Source organism: Alexandromys fortis, unplaced genomic scaffold (genome assembly GCF_014885135.2).
Source record: "Alexandromys fortis isolate MF-2015 unplaced genomic scaffold, M_Fortis_MF-2015_v1.1 scaffold_389, whole genome shotgun sequence".
In the NCBI taxonomy this organism is placed as follows: Eukaryota; Metazoa; Chordata; class Mammalia; order Rodentia; family Cricetidae; genus Alexandromys; species Alexandromys fortis.
Genome location: NW_026068269.1, coordinates 373,154 through 395,226, shown reverse-complemented (window position 1 = coordinate 395,226; position 22,073 = coordinate 373,154). Strand labels below are relative to the sequence as shown.

The 22,073-nt window shown below is 44.9% G+C and overlaps 1 protein-coding gene across 2 annotated transcripts in view; it reads right to left on the bottom strand.

Annotated features, from left to right (window-relative positions):
* Nucleotides 1-22,073, bottom strand: part of Eepd1 (endonuclease/exonuclease/phosphatase family domain containing 1) — a 118,426-nt gene that overhangs the window by 36,814 nt on the left and 59,539 nt on the right. For both annotated transcript variants that reach the window (XM_050131986.1, XM_050131985.1), the window contains exon 3: nt 9,524-9,575. In XM_050131986.1, the coding sequence (XP_049987943.1) occupies nt 9,524-9,575 (52 nt within the window). The remainder of the gene's footprint in view (nt 1-9,523; nt 9,576-22,073) is intronic.

Sequence of the window (22,073 nt, the reverse complement as noted above, 5' to 3'; positions counted from 1 at the left end):
GCTGCTAGTCCTTTTAAAGAGAAGTGGTCAGCTTCCTGCCAGGCAAAGGATGGCAATGAGATTAATTATGACCACACACAGCTCTGTTCAAGGCAGTGAGAAAACAAACAACCTCCATAGATGTGCGAATACCAACGGCTCAACATGACCTTCACGCTAAGCTCCAACTAATGAGGAACTGAGCGAGAGAGGAAAATAACACCCAAGAGCTGAAGGAGCTCATGCTGGTATTTTTAAAGGACGTGTTTCCCAGAAAGTATCTTAGCCCAGATGCAGGATGTGGCTATTCCATGTGCTCCGTCATTCTATACATTCTTCACCAGCTATGTGACCGTCTGGATATGGAAGCCGGGCCAGTAGGTGCAGAGGTCCTTGCCTGACTAACAAACCAGCCAGGGTCCCAGGAGAGATGAACACCTCAGTACTCTTGGTCTTAGTGTGCTTTCTGGGAAATGTATAGGGTTGGTTTCCATGGCTTTAAAAGTCTTCCTGGGTTGGAACATTTTGTGATTCTACACAGACCATTCAAGTGTAAAGTTTTCTAATTTTGCCCTCGTTGGTATAAAGTACAATTAGGGACAGAACAGCCATTGCTCTGTCACACAAGCTACATTAACTGGAAGCCCAAATCACAACAGAAGCCACTGTGAAGGCTTGCAACAGAGACAAGGCTTTATCTAGTGCGTTTCCGTGAGTCTAAAATGCCAGTTACTGCCAGGAACCTAGCATCTTTAGCTTAGTCATGCACATCTATATGGAGACGGTTTGCCTCCTGTTCCTTCTGAAGATCTCTAGGGAACTATTAACTTCTAATTCCGACGCTGCTCAGCACTTGGGTCTGGCTGGAAGAGCGACTACAGTATCAGGTTTAATTTTTCTAACCCCAGGCTTGCTGGTAAAATGTATATACACTCATCGTACATAGAAAACACTTGGTGGGGTTTAGAGATCATTTGTTCGACCTACCAAAAAACTAAACAAAGAGCTGCATTTCAAAGCCGGTATTTGAAGAGCGACACCTCACAGCAGCAGTAGCAGAGAGGGACAAAAGGTATCTTGCTGTCTAAAGTCTGGAAAATGGAGGCGGGGGCGGAGGGTATGGCTTTTTCTTTAACATCTTCTAACGGCAACAGTAAGGCTCAAGTTAAGCTTCTCAAGAGAGGAGGAGGCAGTGGTGACAATGGGGATAATGAAGATGATAATGAATAGCATTCAGTGGCAGTGGTGGGGTAATTAGAAGCTGACACAGACCCTGACACACTGGATTTTACTAATACATAGCCTCTTTGCTGCACAGTTATTCCAGTTATTTCTCACAAAATCCCAACGATGTCCTTACAACTGTAACTTTGCACCCTGGAGGTTTAAAGAAAAAAAAGCACCTGCAGTTTGTAAGGTAACCTGCCCAGTAGTCCTCTCACTGGTAAATAACCAAGCTGGATTCAAGCAGCCTATCCCCCTCGGAGCTCAGCTCCAGAACACCATCAAATATGATGACATCATCCACTGATCTGGGACTTATGACTGAGTGAAGGTCTAGAGAACTAGGGGCAGGTCAGACAGTGGGCTGGGTGGCCAGTGTCCCTGGTCCCTGGGAGGCTGGGGCCAAGATGGGCGTTGATCACAGCAAGTCAGCTGGTGGCCCCCCTCTAGACTGCCAGGGTTGAAGGTCATCTCTTAGCCAAACTATTGTCTACAGCCTTGCAGGAGGCTGTTTGAAAGGGTCATTGAAAAACGATCTTCTAAATCAAGCTGGAGCAGTATTTTGATTTCCTTTCATGTGATGCCGCATTTCAACGCATTAGATGAGTCTGTTCTTAAATCCTGGAAAATAAGTCCCAGTGACTTGAGTTCAGGAAAACAAAAGGTCCTACACTCACAGCAAAAAATCACGAGCAGTTGACAAGCATCCTTCTTACTGTTCGTGGAACCTAAGTATTGTATGATATGAAACACACACATACACACACACACACACTCGCGCACGCGTGCAAGCACCCAAAATTTCTTTTTCAGAAAAATCTCACATGCTTTGTGATAAAATTCTCATGATTCTAATAATTTTTTAAAATAAAAACTTGACAAGTAAATATAGATTGTTAATTTTATTTTACCTTACATTTAATTATTTTATATTTAATTTAATTTTAAACTTATTTTTAAAAATAACTGGCTAATTGCTGTGCCTAATCTGGAAACAAGGCCTCTTATAGTGTTAAAAAAAAAACAAATTCAGAGCCATGACTTGCTAGATGTCCTTGGGTTTCTCCCCAAACCACAGCCCTAACTTAAGGCTATGGCTCAGGCCTGTAACCCCAGCACTGTTGAGGCAGAGGCAGGATGATCACGGTACATTTGAGGACAGCCTGGTCTACAAAGTAGTAGTTCCAGGCCAGCTAATGCTCCACAGTAAAAACCTTTACCCCAGAAAACCAAACCAGCTGGGAGTGGGGGCGGGGAGAGTAGTTAAGAAGTCAAAACAGGAACTCTTGAAGTCTCTCCTTTGGGGTCACCAGCGTTCACAACTCCTCTCTCACAGTGGTTCCCAACTTTCCTAAGGCTGTGACCCTTTAATACAGTTCCTCATGTTACAGTGACCACAAACCATAAAGTTATTTCTTTGCTACTTCATAACTGCAATTTCGCTACTGCTGTGAATTGTGTTATAAATACGTGACACACAGGATATTGGATGTGCAACCCCAAAGGGGTCGCAACCCACAGGTTGAGGACCACTGTTCTACTGGCATGCTAGTTTTGATGCTAAATAGGACAGGTAAGTCACAAGGCCCCCAAAACCAGCAAGGAGCACTGGGAAAGTGGAGAAAATAAAGTCAGGGTAAAAAGACAAAACGCCCCCTTAGTACAATGTGGCCAGGAATCGGTCTGACAAGCAAGGCTCTAGAGTGTGAACTGGAAGGCAGCATGGAGAACAAGACCAGAGGTGGGGAAGTGGACCCCACCTCAAGGAGGGTTTTCTGCCAGCTCCAAAGTCACAGGGAGCTACCGCATGGCTGGAAGTTGCCCCAGCTCTGGGTTCTGCCGACTGCAGGAAAACCTCAGCTAAAATACTAAGATCAGGATAACAATGGTTAACAGTACAGTAATGGAACGAGCATCGGAAATCTCATTTTCTGAGACCTCCAAACACTGCCAATCTTTCTTGTTATGTCTTACACAACTCAAGCCTTTACTGTTCAGATCTAACCTACCAGTGCCTGTGAGAGAAAACACCTTACTGAATCACTACCACCTTCAGAGATGGAGACTTACACAAGCTGCTACTATTAGGACTGAAGTCACAGGTTCTGACAGGGTGAAGTCTCAGGAATTCAGTGGCTGTAAACTCCAAAGGTAGGCTTCCATTTGAAGTCAGTGGGAAAACAGTGAAAGAGGTTTGAGGCTTACAAGGTGTACTTCAGGGACCCCTCTTGCTGGCTCTAGCTATTACCAGCAGGACAAGTAAGTTATAAATGAGCTTTGAAGAGGCTGGGGACATGGTTCAGTGGGTAAGAGTGCTTTGCTTTGCCAGCATGAAGACCTGAGTTCAAATTCCAGGATCGACATAAAAAAGTCAGGCATGGCTGCACATGTCTGTAACCCTAACCCTGCATCAAAGACAGGCAGATCCCAGGAGCTTTGTGGACAACTGGCCAATCTAGCAGAAATGGTGAAGTTATGGTTCAGTGAGAGCCTGTCCCAAGGCAATAAGGCAGACAGCGATGGAGAGACTCCTCCCCTATTCTGCTCTGGCTCCTAAACAAGTATATGTGCTGGTGTACCTGTGTGCATGCCACACACAATGGGGGATTTACAAATGGATGGGTCTGCTCCTTTTCAGTAGCCCCGTCCCCCATATACCTCCCAAAGTAACTTCATTTGTTGAAATAGGTGCGGCGGGGCTGTGTCCCCAGCACCCCGGCCACCTGCTAACTTATGCCCCGAAATAACAACACACAAATTGTATTCTTTTAAACACTGCTTGCCCATTATATCTAGCCTCTTCTCAGCTAACTCTCGCACCTGGACTAGCCCATTTCTAATAATGTGTGTAAGCCACCCAAGGTGCGCTTACCGGGAAGATTCTAGCCTACGTCCATCCTGAGTCGGAGCTTCATCGCGTGTGTCTCTCAGAGCAGAGCTATCTCGCGTCTGTCTGAGGAGTCTTACCTCACTTCCTCTTCCTCCTGTTTACTCCTCCCACCTATGTTTTAACCTATCAGGGCAAGCAGTTTCTTTATTTAATTAACCAATGAAATCAACAGATTGATATATGACACTCCCACATCACTTCCCCTTTTTCTGTTTAAACAAAAAAGAAGGCTTTAACTTTAACGGAGCAAAATTACATATAACAAAACAGTTATCAAGTAAAAATTACAATAATCTATATCATAACTAAGGAAAACTATAACTATAACTAACTATTCTTTAACTCCATCAAAGATTCCAGAAAGATATACTATTACCTAAGCAAACAAGAAATCCAAAACTCTAGAAATGACAGAGGCATCTCGCTGCCTGGACAGTCACCCAAAGTTCCTCTGTACCATTGGGGCATCCATCTTTGGCCTACAGACCCATAGTTTCCAGCAGACATTTCCACAAAGCAGGAAATTTCAAAGGCAGTCACTATCTGCTTGTCCTGAAGAATGTCTTGCAGACTCTTTCATGAATCAGGAACCCTAAAAGGTCATCTCACCTTTAGGCAAGTTCAGCAGTCCTCTCTCTGTGGGTTCTCTGTGTCCAGTTTATGCAACAGTCCAGGCAAGAGCAGTTTCTTGCCCAAATAGCTATCAAACTCCATAAGGATCCTCTTCGATGCCCATCTTCCTCTTGAAGTAGATTGGTGCTGCCAGGAGCAGAGTGTCTTATTGTCATGAAAAGTCCTAAGTTATTAAAACATTTAAATGCCATATTCTATAATCTTTGAAAGATATGAAGAATGCCTTCTAAAATATATCTATGTACATATGGAAAATCTTAACTAACATAACTACAAACTTGACTATTATGATTATCTATTAACAATCTATATTTCTAATTATACATTACATTTTTAAATGTACTACACAATCACAATACCTTAATCAATATCAGAAATACATATACATATAACAAAACTGAACTTAAATCTCTATCAATAAAGCAAAATCTATACTAATGCAAATTATTCATATCTATATCATATCCCCCTTTAAATGTAAAAGAAAATTTATAAGCAATATTTGGGAACATGGGCACAGTTTTTTTCTCTCCAAACTGCTTCCTGCTGAATGGGGGCGTCATTAATTAGGTCTTTCATGGTATAACCTGTGTGCTAGTTTCATCTCAGTTGGCAGTTGAGCAAAGCAATTTTCTGAAGGTATTCACAGCAACCCTTCAGGAGGGCGTGGTCCATCATACCATATCGGAATAGAAGAAATAAACAGGGTCTCATCCTCTGTGAAAACAAAATAAGAAACTCCTTTCCAAAGTATCATGTCCTTAGATCCAAATTTCAAAGTCAAGGCATCAAAATCTCTACATTGGATTAGTTCAGCAGCATTTATAAACAAATATCTTTTAGCATCTGTTGTTCCTTCCTCAGCATTCAAACAATTCAAAGAGAGCATAATAGCATACAGTATCAAGATTCTCTGTGTATTTTCCATCTTTGTACACTTTATTTTAACCTCTATTTCATTTATTTTTACTTTTATTTTATATTCTCTGTATATCTTTGTCCTGGAATAACTCTGTAGACCAGGCTGTCCTTGAACTCTCAGAGATCCGCCTGTCTCTGCCTCGCAGGCATTGGGATTAAAGGCTTGTGTTACCACACCTTGAAGTCACAGAGGTCAATCTCCCTCTGCCTCCCAAGTGTTGGGATTAAAGGTGTGTATTACCACACACAACAACTCTCTTCCTTTCTTTTGTTTTTGTTTTTTACTTTAAGAACTTTAACGTTTAGCATGCATATATTTTTAACACACTGTAAACCATTTAAACATTTTCTTTGTCTTTGAATCTCTTTTTACTGTATCTCTCTCTCTTTTTCTGACCATCTGAGTCTTTAAATTACTGAGCAATATAGGGTAGGATTAAAGCCGTGGCTTTGCCAGTTAGATCCAGTCCATTCCTTAGCTTTCCAGCCTCATGGCTGTAGCCATGTTTACTGCCACCACTCTATGGCGTTTCAAGGTCCCTGCCAGCCAGCGAGCTACAACAGACAACACTCAAGTCCTCTCTTGATAGTCGGCCCTCCTGCCTCAGTCAGAGTTTGCCCTGGCAGGACGGCCCAGAAAGCCAGCATTTTTAAACAGCACAGCTTTTTTCCTGCTATGGCTGAAAACCGAAAAGCATGCGTTCAGCTTTTCGTCAACACCGTTTAAATGTTTTGTGGCAGGACCTCTTAATGAGCTGCAGGGTTTTGAAGCTGAAGCTGAGTCAGGAAGCCTCTCTTAGATGAGAGCGCTTGCTTGCCTCAAGCAAGCGGAGCAGACCCAAGAAATTTCTGCTACCAAGAAAACATGCTTCACTCCATTCTTTCCCAAGCTTTCTCAGGCTTTTTGTGGATTCAGTTATCCTCACGGCTGGGGCGCTGGGGACTCCACCCCGCCGCTCCTATTTCAACATTCATTGGATATAAAAGGAAAATTTCTGCCCTCTTATAGGTTTCTGACTATCACAGGCTAATCAATAATCACTGTGAAGATGGTAAATGAACCTCTCCTGAACAGTTCAGGAACCTGGGGTCTCTGCACGATGTTGCTCTGACTCAACGGGTCTGAGATAAGGGTCAGAGCTCCACATCTTTAGTGACCTTCCAGAGCTATTGATGCAGGGACAATACTTTGCATAGCAAAGCTGCGTGGTTAACCAGGACCTTTTCTCGGCGGCTCTCTAGCCTTGACCAGGTGCAGAGGAATCTATCATCCGCAAGGCTCTTCAAGGAACATATCTTATTTCAACAAATCACTGAACCAGTCTTACTGAAGGGGAAAAAAAGGGGGGACAAATTGAGACAATATACCATGTATCCCTCAAAATCTAACTGGATACTAAGTGCAGAACTGCTGGCTGCTTCTGGGATTTTCTAAAAATGTTGACTACTTGCCCAGCACACAGAAACCTCCACAAACACGCTCATGATGAATGTGCAAGCACTAATACGCAGACAACTGACAGAAGAGGGAAGCGAACCTCGAGAATGTGGCCCCCATCAGTGCCTGTGCATACTCCAATGGTCCGATAAAGTTTTCTGCTGGTCATCTGTCAAGATGAGATGATACAGACCACCATCGGGCTACTGAATGGGAGAAAGGGAGGACAAGGAGAACAGCTGGAGATGGGGGCAAGGGAAACAGTCCGTACAGATGCCACCTTCTGGAGACCTCAGACCCAGGTGGCCCACTCAGCACCTTTACCTAGACTGCCCACTTAACTCTCTTCCAAACCTCTGTGAATTAGGGATTATAGTTTTCATTTTACAGCTGGGAACCTGGGGCACAGAGGAGAAACAACCCAAGATAGTTCAGGAAGGAAGGAGAAGGCAGGCTTTGGAGCAGAGCCATAGAAGCCTGGTTCCCAGGAGGCACAATGGCTCACTGGCTGGCAGTCAGCCACAGCAAGCCTGACACCACCGCTCTGATCCCTTTTGCAGGTCCTGGTCGCCTGAATCGGTCTGGCTATGTGACCTCTCTAAATTGGACAGTAGTCATGTCAAAGATATAACTGGTATTTTTGGTGCCTGTATTTTTATTATATGGATGCACTGACTGTGGAGGCTCCATGTGTGGCAAGATTTTCTTTCTAGCTTTTCAAAGGCAGGAGGTAAAGCAAATGAGTGTAGTGACTACCACTACAAAGACAAAAATGGAGAGGATCTTTTAAACAGTTTCAACAAAAAAGAACCCTCATATGCCTGTTTATACAGAAGGTTCAATGGTCTCTATTCTACCCATTCTGTGTATCTCCTCTGATAGATAGATAGATAGATAGATAGATAGATAGATAGATAGGTAGATAGATAGATAGATAGATACATACATACATACATACATACATACATACATACATACATACATGACAGATATAGATATGGATAGACATCCCTCCCTTTTCCTCTCTCCCACTTCCTCTTCCCTTCTTCCCCTCCCTCTCCCCTCTCCCCCATCTCTCTTTCTCGCCATTGTCTTTGGAATCTTTTCAGAATGATCAATAAGATCCGTTCCTATATTCCTTCCTGTGATTCCTAAAGACCAGGCCATTCTCTTACATGATCACAAACAAGTCATCAGCTTCAGGAAAAGTTACTGTTCATTTAGTCCCTTTATCTAATCTACCATCTACAACCAAGGCTGCCATTTGGCCCATTGATAGCTTTTGTAGTCATCACAGTATGTTTTAATAGCTGCATGTATATGAAGAATCGATATGAATAATTAAGAATTAATATGAGCAGAGTGCGTGGGCGTCCAGAAAGCCATCTGGCCCTAGTAACTCAGTTGCCTCGCACAATGCCTTCCTAAGATCCAGTGGAAGCACGGTCCCTGCTTCCCCCATCATAGAAAAGAGGCCAAGAGGAGCCTCAGAGCTTGGGTCATTCCCAGAGCACTGCTCAGTGCTGACTTTAAAGACATTCTCCCTTCCCATACCAAGAGACTGAGCACTAATCCAAACATTTTAAAGTCCTAAAATAAATAGCATTTGGATGTTTATCTCTCTAAACACTCACTTTTATGTCAACCTACAGATTCCAATCAACACCCGCAGCTACGGTGGTAGAAGAGCCCTGAGCTAGGCCAGGGGAGTGTACTGCTTGAGTACGATAGGTCCCACAATGGCATTTTAGGGCCTGACCTCTGCAGCACCAGCCTAGCCTGCATTGCTGAACCCATTCCTCCTCACACCTAGAACCCGAACCCACAAACACAAGCTGTCAGTTCCAGGGTTGGCTTGAACAGGGAAGGCAGAAAGGCACCAATATTACCTCCCAGGTGAGCTGGTGATTTCCCAGGCTTCAGCAACAGCCTAAAATGATGCACCATCACAACAATGTCTGTTCAACAGTGAAGCTGCTGTTTTGGAAAGGGAACTATGGGGTTCAGATCCTCACCCTTCCACTGGGTTCGTTTGCCTTGGGCTGGTTACTGAGAGTGGTTGGGCCTCAATCCCTTCATCCAAACACTCTGATAATCAAACATGCAGCAGAGAGGAATGGACAGCAAGCTTGAAGGCTAGCACGTGGGAGGCCTTGTTCTTGTTTCTGCTGCTTAGAAGCACAAGAAACCTTCTTCAGAAGGTGGCCTGGCTGGCGACAAGCAAGCCTCTGCTGTCGCAGAGTCTGGAAGGAACAAGGCAAGTTTAGGTCTGTAAGTGTGAACGGAGCATGCCTGGAAGCTTTGACTGAGAGTCTGCAAGGCTCACTGCCTGTGGGAAGTACAAAGAAGCAGGCCCCTTCTGCAGTAAGTGCAGTAAGTAAATCCTCTGGCTGGGGATCAGAATTCTGCTTGTGTGGCAGGAAGAACAAAATATTTACCTTTTCCAGGGCCTCTTTGTCAAGCAGCTCTTGCACAGCTAGAAGTTTGATGCTGTAAGACATAAATGAAAGCGGCACATGAAACAAAGTCATTTTGTGCCACCACCCGTCATCCCACAGGGCACAAGAGTAAGCATGTGAACTCTCAGCCCCTCTTTCTACGTCACATCCTACCTCAAGGTGCCTTTTTTGTTGTTTCTTTCTTTGATTCAAAATAACTGTTCCAAATACACTTAAAGTGTTTCCAAACTCTAAAAGTAACTTCACCACAAGGTTATGCACTTCTGTTTTCAGTATAAGCTGAAAGTCAGTCCTTGGAAAGGATTTGCACACCAATGTTCACACCATTCCTCATAACCCAAAGATGGAAACAACCCAAATATAAATCAGCAGACTAAAAGAACAAATGCAAATGCAAGCTGGTGTGTGTGTGTGTGTGTTACTCATCCTTAAAAGGAAGGGTATTCTAATACCTACAACATACATCATAGACGTACCTTGAAGACATGTTAAGTGAAATAAGTCAGAGACAAAAGATTTAACTTACATGAGGTACCAAGGGTAGCCAAGCAGATACAGACAGAAAGAGGAGTGGTTCTTTCCTAGGGCTGTGGGTGAGGGAGTGGGAGCTATTGCTCATGCGGTATGGCACGTCTGTGTAGGATGAAGAGAGAGTTCTGGAGTTAGACGGTGGTGATGGCTACACAACAGTGCAAACGTTCTGCTACCACCAAAATGTGGGCTTAATGATGGTTAAATGGTAAATTTTGTTATGTACATTTACCACAAAGCATCCTTCAAGTGACTGAGAATTGTTTCATACAAAGAGCTTGGGTAAGTTCCAAGGAATGTAAGAATTCAACAGTTACTTGTGATCATATTAATCTGCACTCACAACTCTTTCTGTGATGTTGGGCAAATAGTAATCACCATACACTGCTCACCGGGCAATGTGTGCCTGAGGCACTGATGGCTACTCACGGTGTGCCCCACTGTGTGTCCGAGGCTGGAAATGAGCATGACTTAGGACATGCTGCCTGCCTATGAGGAGTTCAGGGCTGCTTGGAAGCCAAGGTCACATCAGGATATAAAGTGAAATATGCCAACTGGATGCACAGAGCTACTAAGGGAACCCTGGCTCCACAGAGAGCATAGGGGGCCTTCTGAAGGGACCAAAATAGCCTTGCTGGGTGAGAAATCAGGATGAATGCTATCTGTAGAGCAGTGGCTCTTAACCTGTGGGTCAATGCCCCTTTGGCAAACCTCTATCTCCAAAAAAACTTATAATTCATAACAGTAGCAAAATTACAGTTATGAAATAGCAACAAAAATATAAGTCACCACAATATGAGGAACTGTATTAAAGGGTTATAGTATTAGGAAGGTTGAAAACCGCTGCTGTAGAGGGATACACAAAGACATGAAGAAGAGTGGGTAGGAACCCAGTTTCTAGGTTAAGGCCTGGAGCCTTGACCGCAACCAGCGACTGAGGTGACAGAATCCAGCAGTGGATGTAGATTATAGGGCAATGCTTTCTTTAATGATCTAACTGCTTCTAACACTTCTGTGGGCAGATATAGTCAAGGCTGCAGGCAAGGGCTATGATGAATACATGGGCAGATGCATGAGAATCCAGACATGGTTTGGAGAAGAGTTGGGTGGTAACATTCCATCCCCAAGGCTGATGTACCTGTTTGCAGTCACTGGACATTGTGGCCCACACTTTACAGGTTGTGCGTAGCAGAGGGGGACTCTGATTGCACACACAGCTGCTCACAGGGATAATGCCACTGAAAGCTCACCAGCTCTCATAAACTTCTTCCCACTCTTGATACAACTAAGCAAGGGCATCCTACCAACGCGATGGCTTATCTTACTAGCAGGTCCAGGAAAGGCAACTGGTGCCTTCACGGCCTATAAGAAGCCTACCACTACCTCCATCCACAATTTGGCAAAGATGGGCGCTAAAAGACTGTCTCAGGGTATTTTCTCCACTACCCACTGACTTCTCTTCCATCCACTGGGCAGATTTGTTTCTGCTATTTCTCAGACTAAGGGGACACTGTGTGGCTGTTTCCAAACAGCTTTACTGGTCAACCAAGGCAGAGGGTTTCTATATAAACGCTGTTGTACTCAGGATACTTAGTGCTCTACTCTCTTTAAAGTATTATTTGCCGTGGGGTTTTCATTTATGTTCTCCCAGCTACCGAAGCACTTTTAGGCCAAGGGCTTAGATGTTCTTGCCCATAGCTACACTTGTAATGTCTACAACTGACATGTGTAAAACATTCAAGGAGCATTTGCTAACTTCATGGGCCAAGAGGCCTGAGGGCCATGTTACTTTGAAATCTTCGACATTCCAGTACGAACGAGTCAAACGCCAAGGCATGCCTCGGTTTCTCCGTCTGAGAAAACAAAGGAGGTGATGGAACAAGTTTACCCTGGGCAAAAGCTACTAAACATGGTTGTATAACTGACTGTTGCTATGAAACAGACCCAGTGGCAGCTCAAAGCCATTAGTCCCTCCTCAGCACATTCTCACTACCAAAGCGAAGAGTCTAGGCTAGCAATGTGGGCAGCAATGTACGCGCTAAGTTAGGAGTATCCAGTCATAGCTCAAGTTACAGAAGCTTAAATTGCCTCTGAAATAACTACTGGAAAACAGTTACTGTGGAGGGACGTGGTAAACAACCTCCTGTTCCTGCGTGTTTGTGATCACAGGGTCTGATCAAGTGTCAAATATCAGAGAGGTGGAAGCTGTTCAACTTTTCCTCCCCATCCACAAAGACACCACATTCAACCTACTGAGGAGCACCAAGGGAAATCTCTGGAAGAAAAATGAAATTAAAATAACCTCCACCCACTCCAGGCTACTACTCCCCACTCTATAGAACAGGTGTGGCATTGGCGTGGCTCCTCTCCAATCATCTCTGCCCCCTTTCGCCTCTTTCCATAGGGCTTCCCTCCACTGAACTTTAATTGAACTTCAGAATCCTTCTCTGTACCCCATCAAGCCATGGGAAATCTATCAAACCCACTTAACATCTACTCTGAAACCAATACTAGCATTAGTATCACTGGGAAAGGGCAGAAAGGAACAGACATGCTCACACTTAAAGCCCAACCCGAGATGGAAGGGCCTCAGGGGGCGGGGAGCGATGAAGAGGACATACTCAATCTAGAGACAGTTTGTGTCTCAAACCAGGAGCAGGGCAAGTGTGCAGCTGCCTGCCCCAGGGGTTGCTGCATGGAACCCTTCAGAAAACTGTGGCTCTTACTCCTGAAACTTACGGGCACGGAAGTGACCCTCAGATGTCCTTTTAGGCGACTACCCCACTGTTAAATCTAATATTGGGTGCTCAAGTCTCCGTTATTTTTATCAGTCCTGATGATATCCAATCTTCTAACTCACCCGGCACACTCTGGGAAGAGATTTCACACACATTTAGGGGCAGCAAACCTAGTTACCAAAGCTTCCATTTGACACCATCTCACTTCATACTCGGGAAGATCATTTCCTGTTATGTTGTTTTCAGTTCTGCCCCTTCTCTATCCCGCCTTCTTTCTGCTAATTTTGCAAATTAATACTGCAGGTTTTCTGCTGTAGAAATTGCACTATGCTTGGGGGTGGGGGAACACATGTGAGCATGCATTTGGCCCTGTCCTCAAGAGCTGAAAGGGATGAAGAAAGACGCTGCTTAGGTACATGCTCAGAGGCAGGAGTGTGGATTATTTAGACTCTCTCCCAGGCTCCAAACTGGATCCAGGCCTGAGCACATGTCTGTGCGTGGCCTGACACCTTGTCAGCATTTTCTGAGATCAGCAGAGGCCAGGCAGATGCACAGGACAACAAGCAGTCTGTCCCTTGTCTGCACGCCACTTAGGGAAGAGAGGGCAGCACTGATAGGATTCAAAAAAGACAACCTCTGTGGCAAGTGCTGAAGACAAGCAACACTTAGAAGCACCTAGAATACACACAGTTAACTTTTGCCACATAAGCCTCAAGGAAGCCACTTGCGGGGTAGGAGAGGATGCTGTCTTTTTCAGCAGGGCAACATCTGGCACAGGGAGGTCTCTAAGAGGATTAGAAGAGGCAGTGGGGAAGAGTGCCGATTATGCTCCCACAGTGGGAAAAAACCTCAGAGATAAGCCGGGGGCAGCTGCAATCTGGGTGGCTTGGAGCCATAGACTGAACAGACCTCAGTCACCCAAGGGCAAGGCACTCCATAGAGCCTACAACAGTTTTCTTAAGTGTTTGAGAATTTTATACACAGGTAGTGTATTTACATCATTTCAACCCCCTCCACCCCATCCAACTCCTCCCAAGCCCAATTCCCCCTCAGATTCTTAACCTCTTCTTTACTTATTATTGTTTTATACATGCATATACATGTATGTGTACATATAAACACATAATGAGTCCACTGAGTGTTGCTCATATGTATACGTGTGAAGGGCTGACCTCTTGAGATTGGATAATCTATCAGGGGCTCAATCTATCAGATAGAAGACTCTCAACTGTCATTAATCTCATGTAGCTCTCATCCAGGGTGCTATAGTGTGAGACCTCCCCCACACACATTGCAATGTGAATTGGTATTATCATTGTACTGCTTTTGTTTAAGCAACCTTATTGCTGGGATCCCATGGGTGTAGCCAAGGGATAGATATATATATATATAACACATATAACAGATACTATATCACAACAGACACTCTGGTCCTCTGGATCTTACAGTCTTTCTGCCTCCTTTTCTACAATGTTCCCTGAGCCTCAAGTGTAAAGGCTATACAGGGGCTACAACACCTTGTTGTCTAGAGACCGGTATACATTCAGGGAGATTATACCATAGTAAGAGGAAGACCAGAGTCAAGAACCACAGTGTGTAGGATAGAATGGCATATGATAAATCCATGAGTGTCATATGATGACACATGAACAAAACATTTAAGACTCCTGTTTTACACACCAGGAACTCCTGGGAGACATTGAGAAGTAAGGGTGGCCTTTGTCTTAAAACACCTGATTGATAAAAGAACCAGATAATCCTATCAGCCACATGGCCAGCATTCCCCAGGTCAAATGTACTATACAGCTCACTAGAAGGACACCAAAGCCAAGGGGATCCTTTTTTGTTTTGTTTTGTTTGAGACAGGGTCTCACAATGTAACTTAGGCTGGCTTGAACTCATGATCCTCCTGCTTCAGCCTCCTGAGTATGAACTATTATCTCAGCAGGGTTTTTTGACAAATATGAGAAATGAGTGGATATGAGAAAGGCAAGAGAAACCTCACCTCAATTTCTGGATTAAAACTGGCAACTGGAGGGAATGCATAGTTAGAGAGGAAAGGGGAGATGAAGAATGGTGACTTATATCTGGAATACTCTCACACTTAGGTCTTGGGGCCTTGGAGTACTGTATGAGACAGTACCTGGCTATAACTCAGCAAGTCCTGGGCTCTAGAGTTGGACAACGGGGTAGGAAGATGGTGTCAAACGAGTGAGCTTCCTCAGAAGGATAAACACAGAGAACAGTCAACAGCAGATGCCCTAAGCCATAACCATTTTTTATATTCATTTGTTTTCTATGTGCATGTATATGTGTGTGCTGTGTCTGTGTGAACCATACATGCATGCAGAGGTGCAGGGAGGTTTGAAGAGGTGTCAGACGTCCTGGAACTGAAGTTACAGGCAGTTGTTCCGTACGGGTGTTGGGAATCAAACCCTTAACTTCTAAGTCACAGCCATTTAGGAGGTAGAAAGATGTATGCTATAATTCAGGGGACCAGAAGTAGACAGGAGTAAAAAGGGAGAAACTGGTTAAAATCTAGGCAAAAGACACATTCTGTGCTCTCCTAATACAGCTGGCCTTGTCCAGGAGTGGAGCTCGGGGCTCTCACATTCTATTTGTTTCTATCCTACCCCATCCCTTTTGCTTATCTTAAAGGTTTTGTTTGCTTTCTTGCTGTTATTATTTGATTTCATTTTAGACAGGATTTCACTTCATAGCCTAAGCTGTGTTATGTGGTATAGCCTCATACTTGCTTTTGCCAACCATCCTGCCTCAGCCTCCCAGGTGCTGGGATGACAAGAGTAAGCCACCATCCTCAGTCCCTGCCTTGATAAAATCAAAGAACTCAGTTTTGCTCAGAATATGTGATCAATGTTTGCATATTAGGGCAGAATAAAAGATTCCAGAGAATTCTAAAGAGTCCCCCAGGGCATTCTGTATCACAATACAACATTGCCACAGTCTCCTCTGCAAGGAAAAAGGATAAGACTGTGAGAACTCTCCACTTTAGGAGCCTTTGCCAAGCCATAGAGCTCCTGGGAAGGCAAACCGTAGTCCCAATACATCCATCGTGTTAACTTTGGGATCCAGAGGAGGAGAAGCCCATGCCTTAGCAGAGGGAGGCTATAGCAGGCACCTGACAGGAAGCTCTCCACAAGGGCAAGAGAAGGAATGGGATGAATGTGCAGCCACAGCCAGGCCTGGTGGCCACAGATCAGGGCCACTCTATTCCTCGCCCCTGTATAGTACTTAGGAAGTTGAACAAGTCAAGGTCAGAAACGGTGCTGAGCCAGTTGCCCAGGCTCTCCTCCCTTCCCCTTCAGAGGAGGCTCCGTATGAACAAGGTCATGAAGGTCTCCAAGCTTCAGAAGAGGCCATGAATGTCACAGGCAGACTTGTTTTCTCTGACGTTTAACTTTCTCCCACCACTGGGAAACAGGGATGTCAGCCCCTGCTGGAAAGCAGACTTCTCTGAGAGAAGGCACAGGCCCTGCCGTCCTCAGGCGTAGCTGTTGTCACTGCCAACACACAAAGCTGAATGCCACTGCATACCTCGGCTCGAGAACAATCTGCACACCATTCAGCGTGCAGCCTCTGCCCTTGGGAGTCCACAGAACAGTCTGGACCTTCTCTAAGGACTGTCCCCAGAGTTTTCGTTCCATTTTCAGGTTTTCAACTACTTGAGTTCATTATCATAATTTCTATTTTCTTAGAAATTTATTCGGTTTACTAATACTTTCAAATTTTGAGCAAACTACGCTACTAGAACAACCTCTTCATTCAAATCTACTCCCCCTTCTTCACTGTTTCACGTATGAAACTAATTTTTTTTTTTATCTTGAGAGCTGTGTTTAGGGCTAGCAATATGGTTTAGAGAGTAAAGGTGCTTTGCTGTGGAAGGTGCATTCTCTGATTTCGACCGCCAGAGCCCACGTAAAGGTTACAGTAGGAAGAAATGACGGCACAAAGTCGTCTTCTGACTGCTACGCGTGCACACGCTGTGATTAAGGCAAGCCCCTACCCATGCACACACATGAATAATAAATGAAGAGGTTTTTTAAAGAACTAAGTTCGTGAGAATGCAGTCTACAGATAGCTGGAGCTGGCACTGGCACCACCCTGTCCCCAAACAATAACTTGTTTGTCATCCAAAGGAAGTGGGTGTGTGTGTGTTCGGGGGGGGGGGGTGGTGCCTTATTTCCTTGAAATTAAATATATTAATTTCCCAGTCATTTGTGTTTTTAAAAATATCAAGGGGGTTGTTTGTTTGTTTCTCTGCTCTATTTTTTTTTTTTAAATCTTATTTCCTCCAGAGGGGCCATTGCAATGACAAAAGATTAGTTGGCGATAATGCTTCCCCTTATTCTAGTCAACCCGGTGGTGGTGGAGGTAGTTCTGGTGTGAGTGTGCACGCGTGTGTGTATGTGTGTGTGTGTGTGTGTGTGTGTGTGTGTTTTACCACTCACTTGAGAATTTCATGAGTACTGTATTTGTATCACTTCCATCCCTTCTTCCCTTCAACTCCTCTGCATTGCCCTCACTCCCTCTCCAAGCCATGGCCTCTTCCTCTTCAGTTATTATTGTTACGTACATGTGCACATATCAAACCTATGGCGGTCATTTCATGTCACACATGTCTTTAGGGCTGACCACTCGGGACTAGATACTCTGCCAAGGAACTTGACTGATTCTCACCACCCACTAACTGCCGGTAGCTCTTCATCAGGGGCGGGGCCTCGTGAACATCTCCCTAAGCACACTGGCACTTGGACTGGTATTATCATTGTGTAGGCCTTACATAGGCCACCATAGTCTTTAGATTTCATGGGTGCAGCAACCCTGTTACATCTAGAAAACATAATCTCACAGCTCCTAACAGTCTTTTCTGCCCCCTCTTCCTAGGTGTTTTTTGTTTTTGTTTTTTTTTTCTTTTGTACTTATTGTGTTCAAAAATTATTTGGGTTGTTTCCATATCAATAAGCATAATAGAGCCCCATATGACGACACTTCAGTCAAGGATGGCCTGCGTATGCACTGGTGTTCCCATATGACTTTATTTCCAATGCTTTTGGAGCCTAGGCAGTCTGTATGAGTGCGTTCTCTAATGCACGTATAATAAGGAAATCACCTCATGACTCACTTCTCCAAATGTATCTGCGTTGCTAAGTGATACATGTCTATCGTTGGGTTTGTGGACTTTTTTTCTCTAATTCTAATGTGCCATACAGGATGTACCCTGTACATTTTTTCACTTTTTAAAGCACAGTAGGTTCGTGGATGCTATGTGCAGCTAGCTACTTATTTAAGTTGTCCTAGACACCCTGGAGATAGGCCTTTCCAATGACTACAAATGCCACTCACCTTTTGTTGCTCCTTATTTAGGTTCCAGGTGAGTATATATGAGACCTTTGGATGGAACCAGGGCAAGGTGGCCAGGGCTCACACTGTCTTTATCTGCAAGGTCAGGATCTCTGGCTGCTGGAGGTTCCACATCTCAAGCAAGCAGGCTTTATCGAGTTTAGTGTAGATAAATACAATGACATAGCAGACAAGAACAGCTCATCCTGAAGGACTGGAGTCAAAGGCATCCACAACCGTGGTTCCATGGGACAAACAACGGAGCCCCGCACGTGTGAGGGCTTCCACTGTGCTGCCTCTCTTAATCACAACCACTAACAAATTCTACTTCCTAGCCAATAAAAAGATAAAGCCGCTATACATGCTATCATAGCACTAGTGGGGAAGAAGCAGAACGACTGTAGGCTGGGGTCAGCACGGGCTGCACAGCAAGATGACATTTCAGAGTATTTGTTCTGATCTCCTTTACTACTCCGCTTTTATTTCTCAAAGGTTTGAGCAGTTCAAAAAAATCTGTTTGGAGATCTACAAGTGTTCGCTTTAAGCTTCTTCAGCGTTGGTGCAGGGAGTAAGACCCGAGGGTTAAAGTCAGTGTGAGCGGTGCTGCCTCTTGCTTGCAGCATTTCAGGAAGCTCGGGAGCGCTGGAGAAGGTGAAGAGAAAGACCAGCACACACTTCGGTGGCCCTGAGCAGGGACTCGGGTCAACACTGCATGTTGCTCCTAGGAATCATCCACAGAGGTGGGTGTGGACACTCCTGCTACTCTGAGGTTTGCCCTAGCTTTAGTCATTAGCACTCTGGAAGCCGAGAAAGGACTATTTGAGGGAAAGACAAGCAGCATGAGAGGTTCGTCTCCTCTCCCCTTGTGGGATGCTAGGGACCGCTTGTTGGTAAAATGTCAGCAGTGCTCGCTAGGGCTACTGGTTTCAGCGCTTCTAATAGCCATAAAATAGCCATTCTCATTGTGACCGGTTTCAAGCCAGAGCTGGGAAGAGATGTGATCAGCTGGCTCTTACAAACCCTCATCACCCCAGCTGCAGAACTCTCGAGTGAGAAGGGGTAGAGCCTGGATGCATGTGGCCCTTCAGATTAGTATGTTAAAACCCAGTAGCCCTCAATGCCATGGAGATGGGAGGTGGTTGATTGTGCCATGAGGCTTAACTTATTCTGCTGTGCTGTGAAGATTCTATATCTAGTACAGGTGAAAGGTTTGTAGAAACCCTTTACTGAATAAATCTATTGACAGCCACGTAATCACCCTGCATCTCTGTCCCATTCTCTGAGTGTTTCAAATTTCTGCATTATTATTATATATGTGACCAGTGATCTATGACTTACTACTGTAATAGTTTTGGATTCCACACAAGTACCTATAACACAGGAAGTTTAATTAGTAAATGTGCATGTCTTCTGCCACTGAAAAGCTGTTCCCCATCTCTCTCCCTCTCCTCAGGTCTCCCTAGCCTCTGAGACACAATATTGAAATCCGGCCTGTCAATCAATTGCCTTACAGACATCTGTGAATGTCCATGTATAGGGAAGAGCGTAAAGCCTCCCACTTTACAGCGGTTCTAAACCTTCCTGATACTGTGATCCTTTAACACAGTTCCTCGTGTTGTAGTGACCCTCCCAGCCATAAAACTGTATTCAAAGCTTCTTCGTAACTACATGTTGGCTACTGTTATGAATCGCAATGTAAATATTTGCACTTTCCAATGGTCTTAGGTGACTTCTGTGTAAGGGCCACTCGACGCCTCCACTGGGTCACAACCCACAGGTTGAGAACCACTGCTTTTAATCAAAAACTAGACACGAACAAGTTTAGTGGAAAAGAATCACCAAGCAAGACAGGATGCACGTTCCTTCCACCTCTTATGCCCAACGCTTAGCCAAGCTGTAAATGCAGAGGAAAAGTCCTTTTTAAATTTTTACTTTTAGTTAAGTAATTAATCCATGCTGATGGTTGCAGGAAAGGTTCCTGGGGAAAATGAAAAGCGATAATCCAGTGAACACAGAAAGGATAAGGAAGCAAAACAGCCTCATTGTTGACAGGGAAATGTTTTAGTGGTTTTGGATAGACCAAACCAACCACAACAGATGCAAAGTCTAATCCAGATAAGGCTCTACACTCTGGAACTGACAGGGCTGTGGGAGCTGCAGAAAACAAGTCTGGGGCTTCAGGATGGAGCCATGCCCAAAACACAAAGTGCAGGGGAAACAGAAAAGTGGTAAGTGCTGATGAGGGAGCCGCGGGAAGCATCCAGGGCTCCTGCACCCACTGGTGCAGGCTGAACCAGTCGCTAGGACCTCAGAGCCAGAGGCATCAAAGCCTGGCTTTAGAGCATTGTGGACGTACCGTCTCTCTTGTTAGGAGTTAGTGTAACTGATGATTTTGAGTTAAGGTCAATGATCACTAACTGTCCCCAAATTCCTAGTGCCCCTGAGAATGTCACTGCAATCTACTCTGCCTGTGCCCAGGAAACGGGGTAGCAGTGTATCCGTTTGCAACAAGGCTTCCTAAACATCTGCAGCTTACTGTTATGACCTACTTCCAAGAAAAGCTTTCTTTCAAATATTACTGAGCACCCATAAAACACCTGGTCACCCACGAGCTCTGGCAGATATAGCCAACAAGATCAATGCCACTTTTATACCTGCCAACAGAGCTGTCCATTATGAAGCTGTATAGGCTTACTATTTAAAATATGCATTGATAAGACCTGAGCCATAGATTCTTCTAATGGATATGGATGGCATGAACTTGGAACCTGCTGGAAAGGATTTACCATTCTAGATGCCATTAAGAATATCTGAAATTTATGAGAGATAAAGACATCAATGTTAACGAGAGTTTGGAAGAACTTGATCCCAATCCTCATGAATGATTAAGGGGTTCAAGGCCTGAGTGAGGGAAGTAACTGTAGAGGTGGGGGACACCATAAGGAGCAGGAAGTAACTGTAGAGGTGGGGGACACCATAAGGAGCAGGAAGTAACTGTAGAGGTGGGGGATACCATAGAGAGCAGGAGCTGGAGGGCGTGCCTGAACTGGCAAGACGTCATGTTAAACAAGAGGTGAGGGCTTGCTCTTAGGAATGAGCAAAGAAAGTCATCTCCTAGGATGGAACCTGCGGCTGATGATGGTGCCTTAAAAGATGTGGAAGTGAGACAAAGGCTTCTCAGTGCTAATGTAAACTCAGCCGATAAATGCATGAAAGGATTCTCTCTCTCTAACTTTCAAAGAGGGTCTGCTATGGACAATGCTATCAAACACTATCACATTCTAGAAAGAAATCCTAGAGAGAACAATCCAGACAGCAAACTCTACTGTTATTTTAAGAAGTAACCTATATCCCCCTTTGTTCGAGCCACCCAAGCAGCAAGGAGATCCGGTCCAGGCACCAGGAGAGACATCACTGGGGTGAGTGAGTTTCTGACCGCGGCAGCAGCCCGGGACAGGGAACTCAGACATCCCTCCTACACTTCCTGGTCATCCTCAGGGGCTACTCTGCCCGATACCTCCTCTCTCTTCCTATCCCACCCAGCCTGCATGCACAACCCTCCCCACCTCCATCTGACTCCCTTCCCTCTTTGACCACATAACATCTCCAAGCCCAGCCTGTTCGGGCTCTAGGACCGAATCCGAATCAGCAGGGCAAACGGGAGGGTGGTAGATCCTTTGTCCCCACTAGCCTGCCTGCAGCGAGCTAGGTAGGCCCTTTGTTCGAGCCACCCAAGCAGCAAGGAGATCCGATCCCAGCACCAGGAGAGACATCGGGCTTGCATCCACAACCCACCCAGAGCGGTCCTGAGGAGTTCCATCTGGACGGTAGTCCATGTTTGGGTGCTGAGGAGTTCCAGCTCAACGGGACGGTCCCTGCTTCTACACTGAAAAGATACA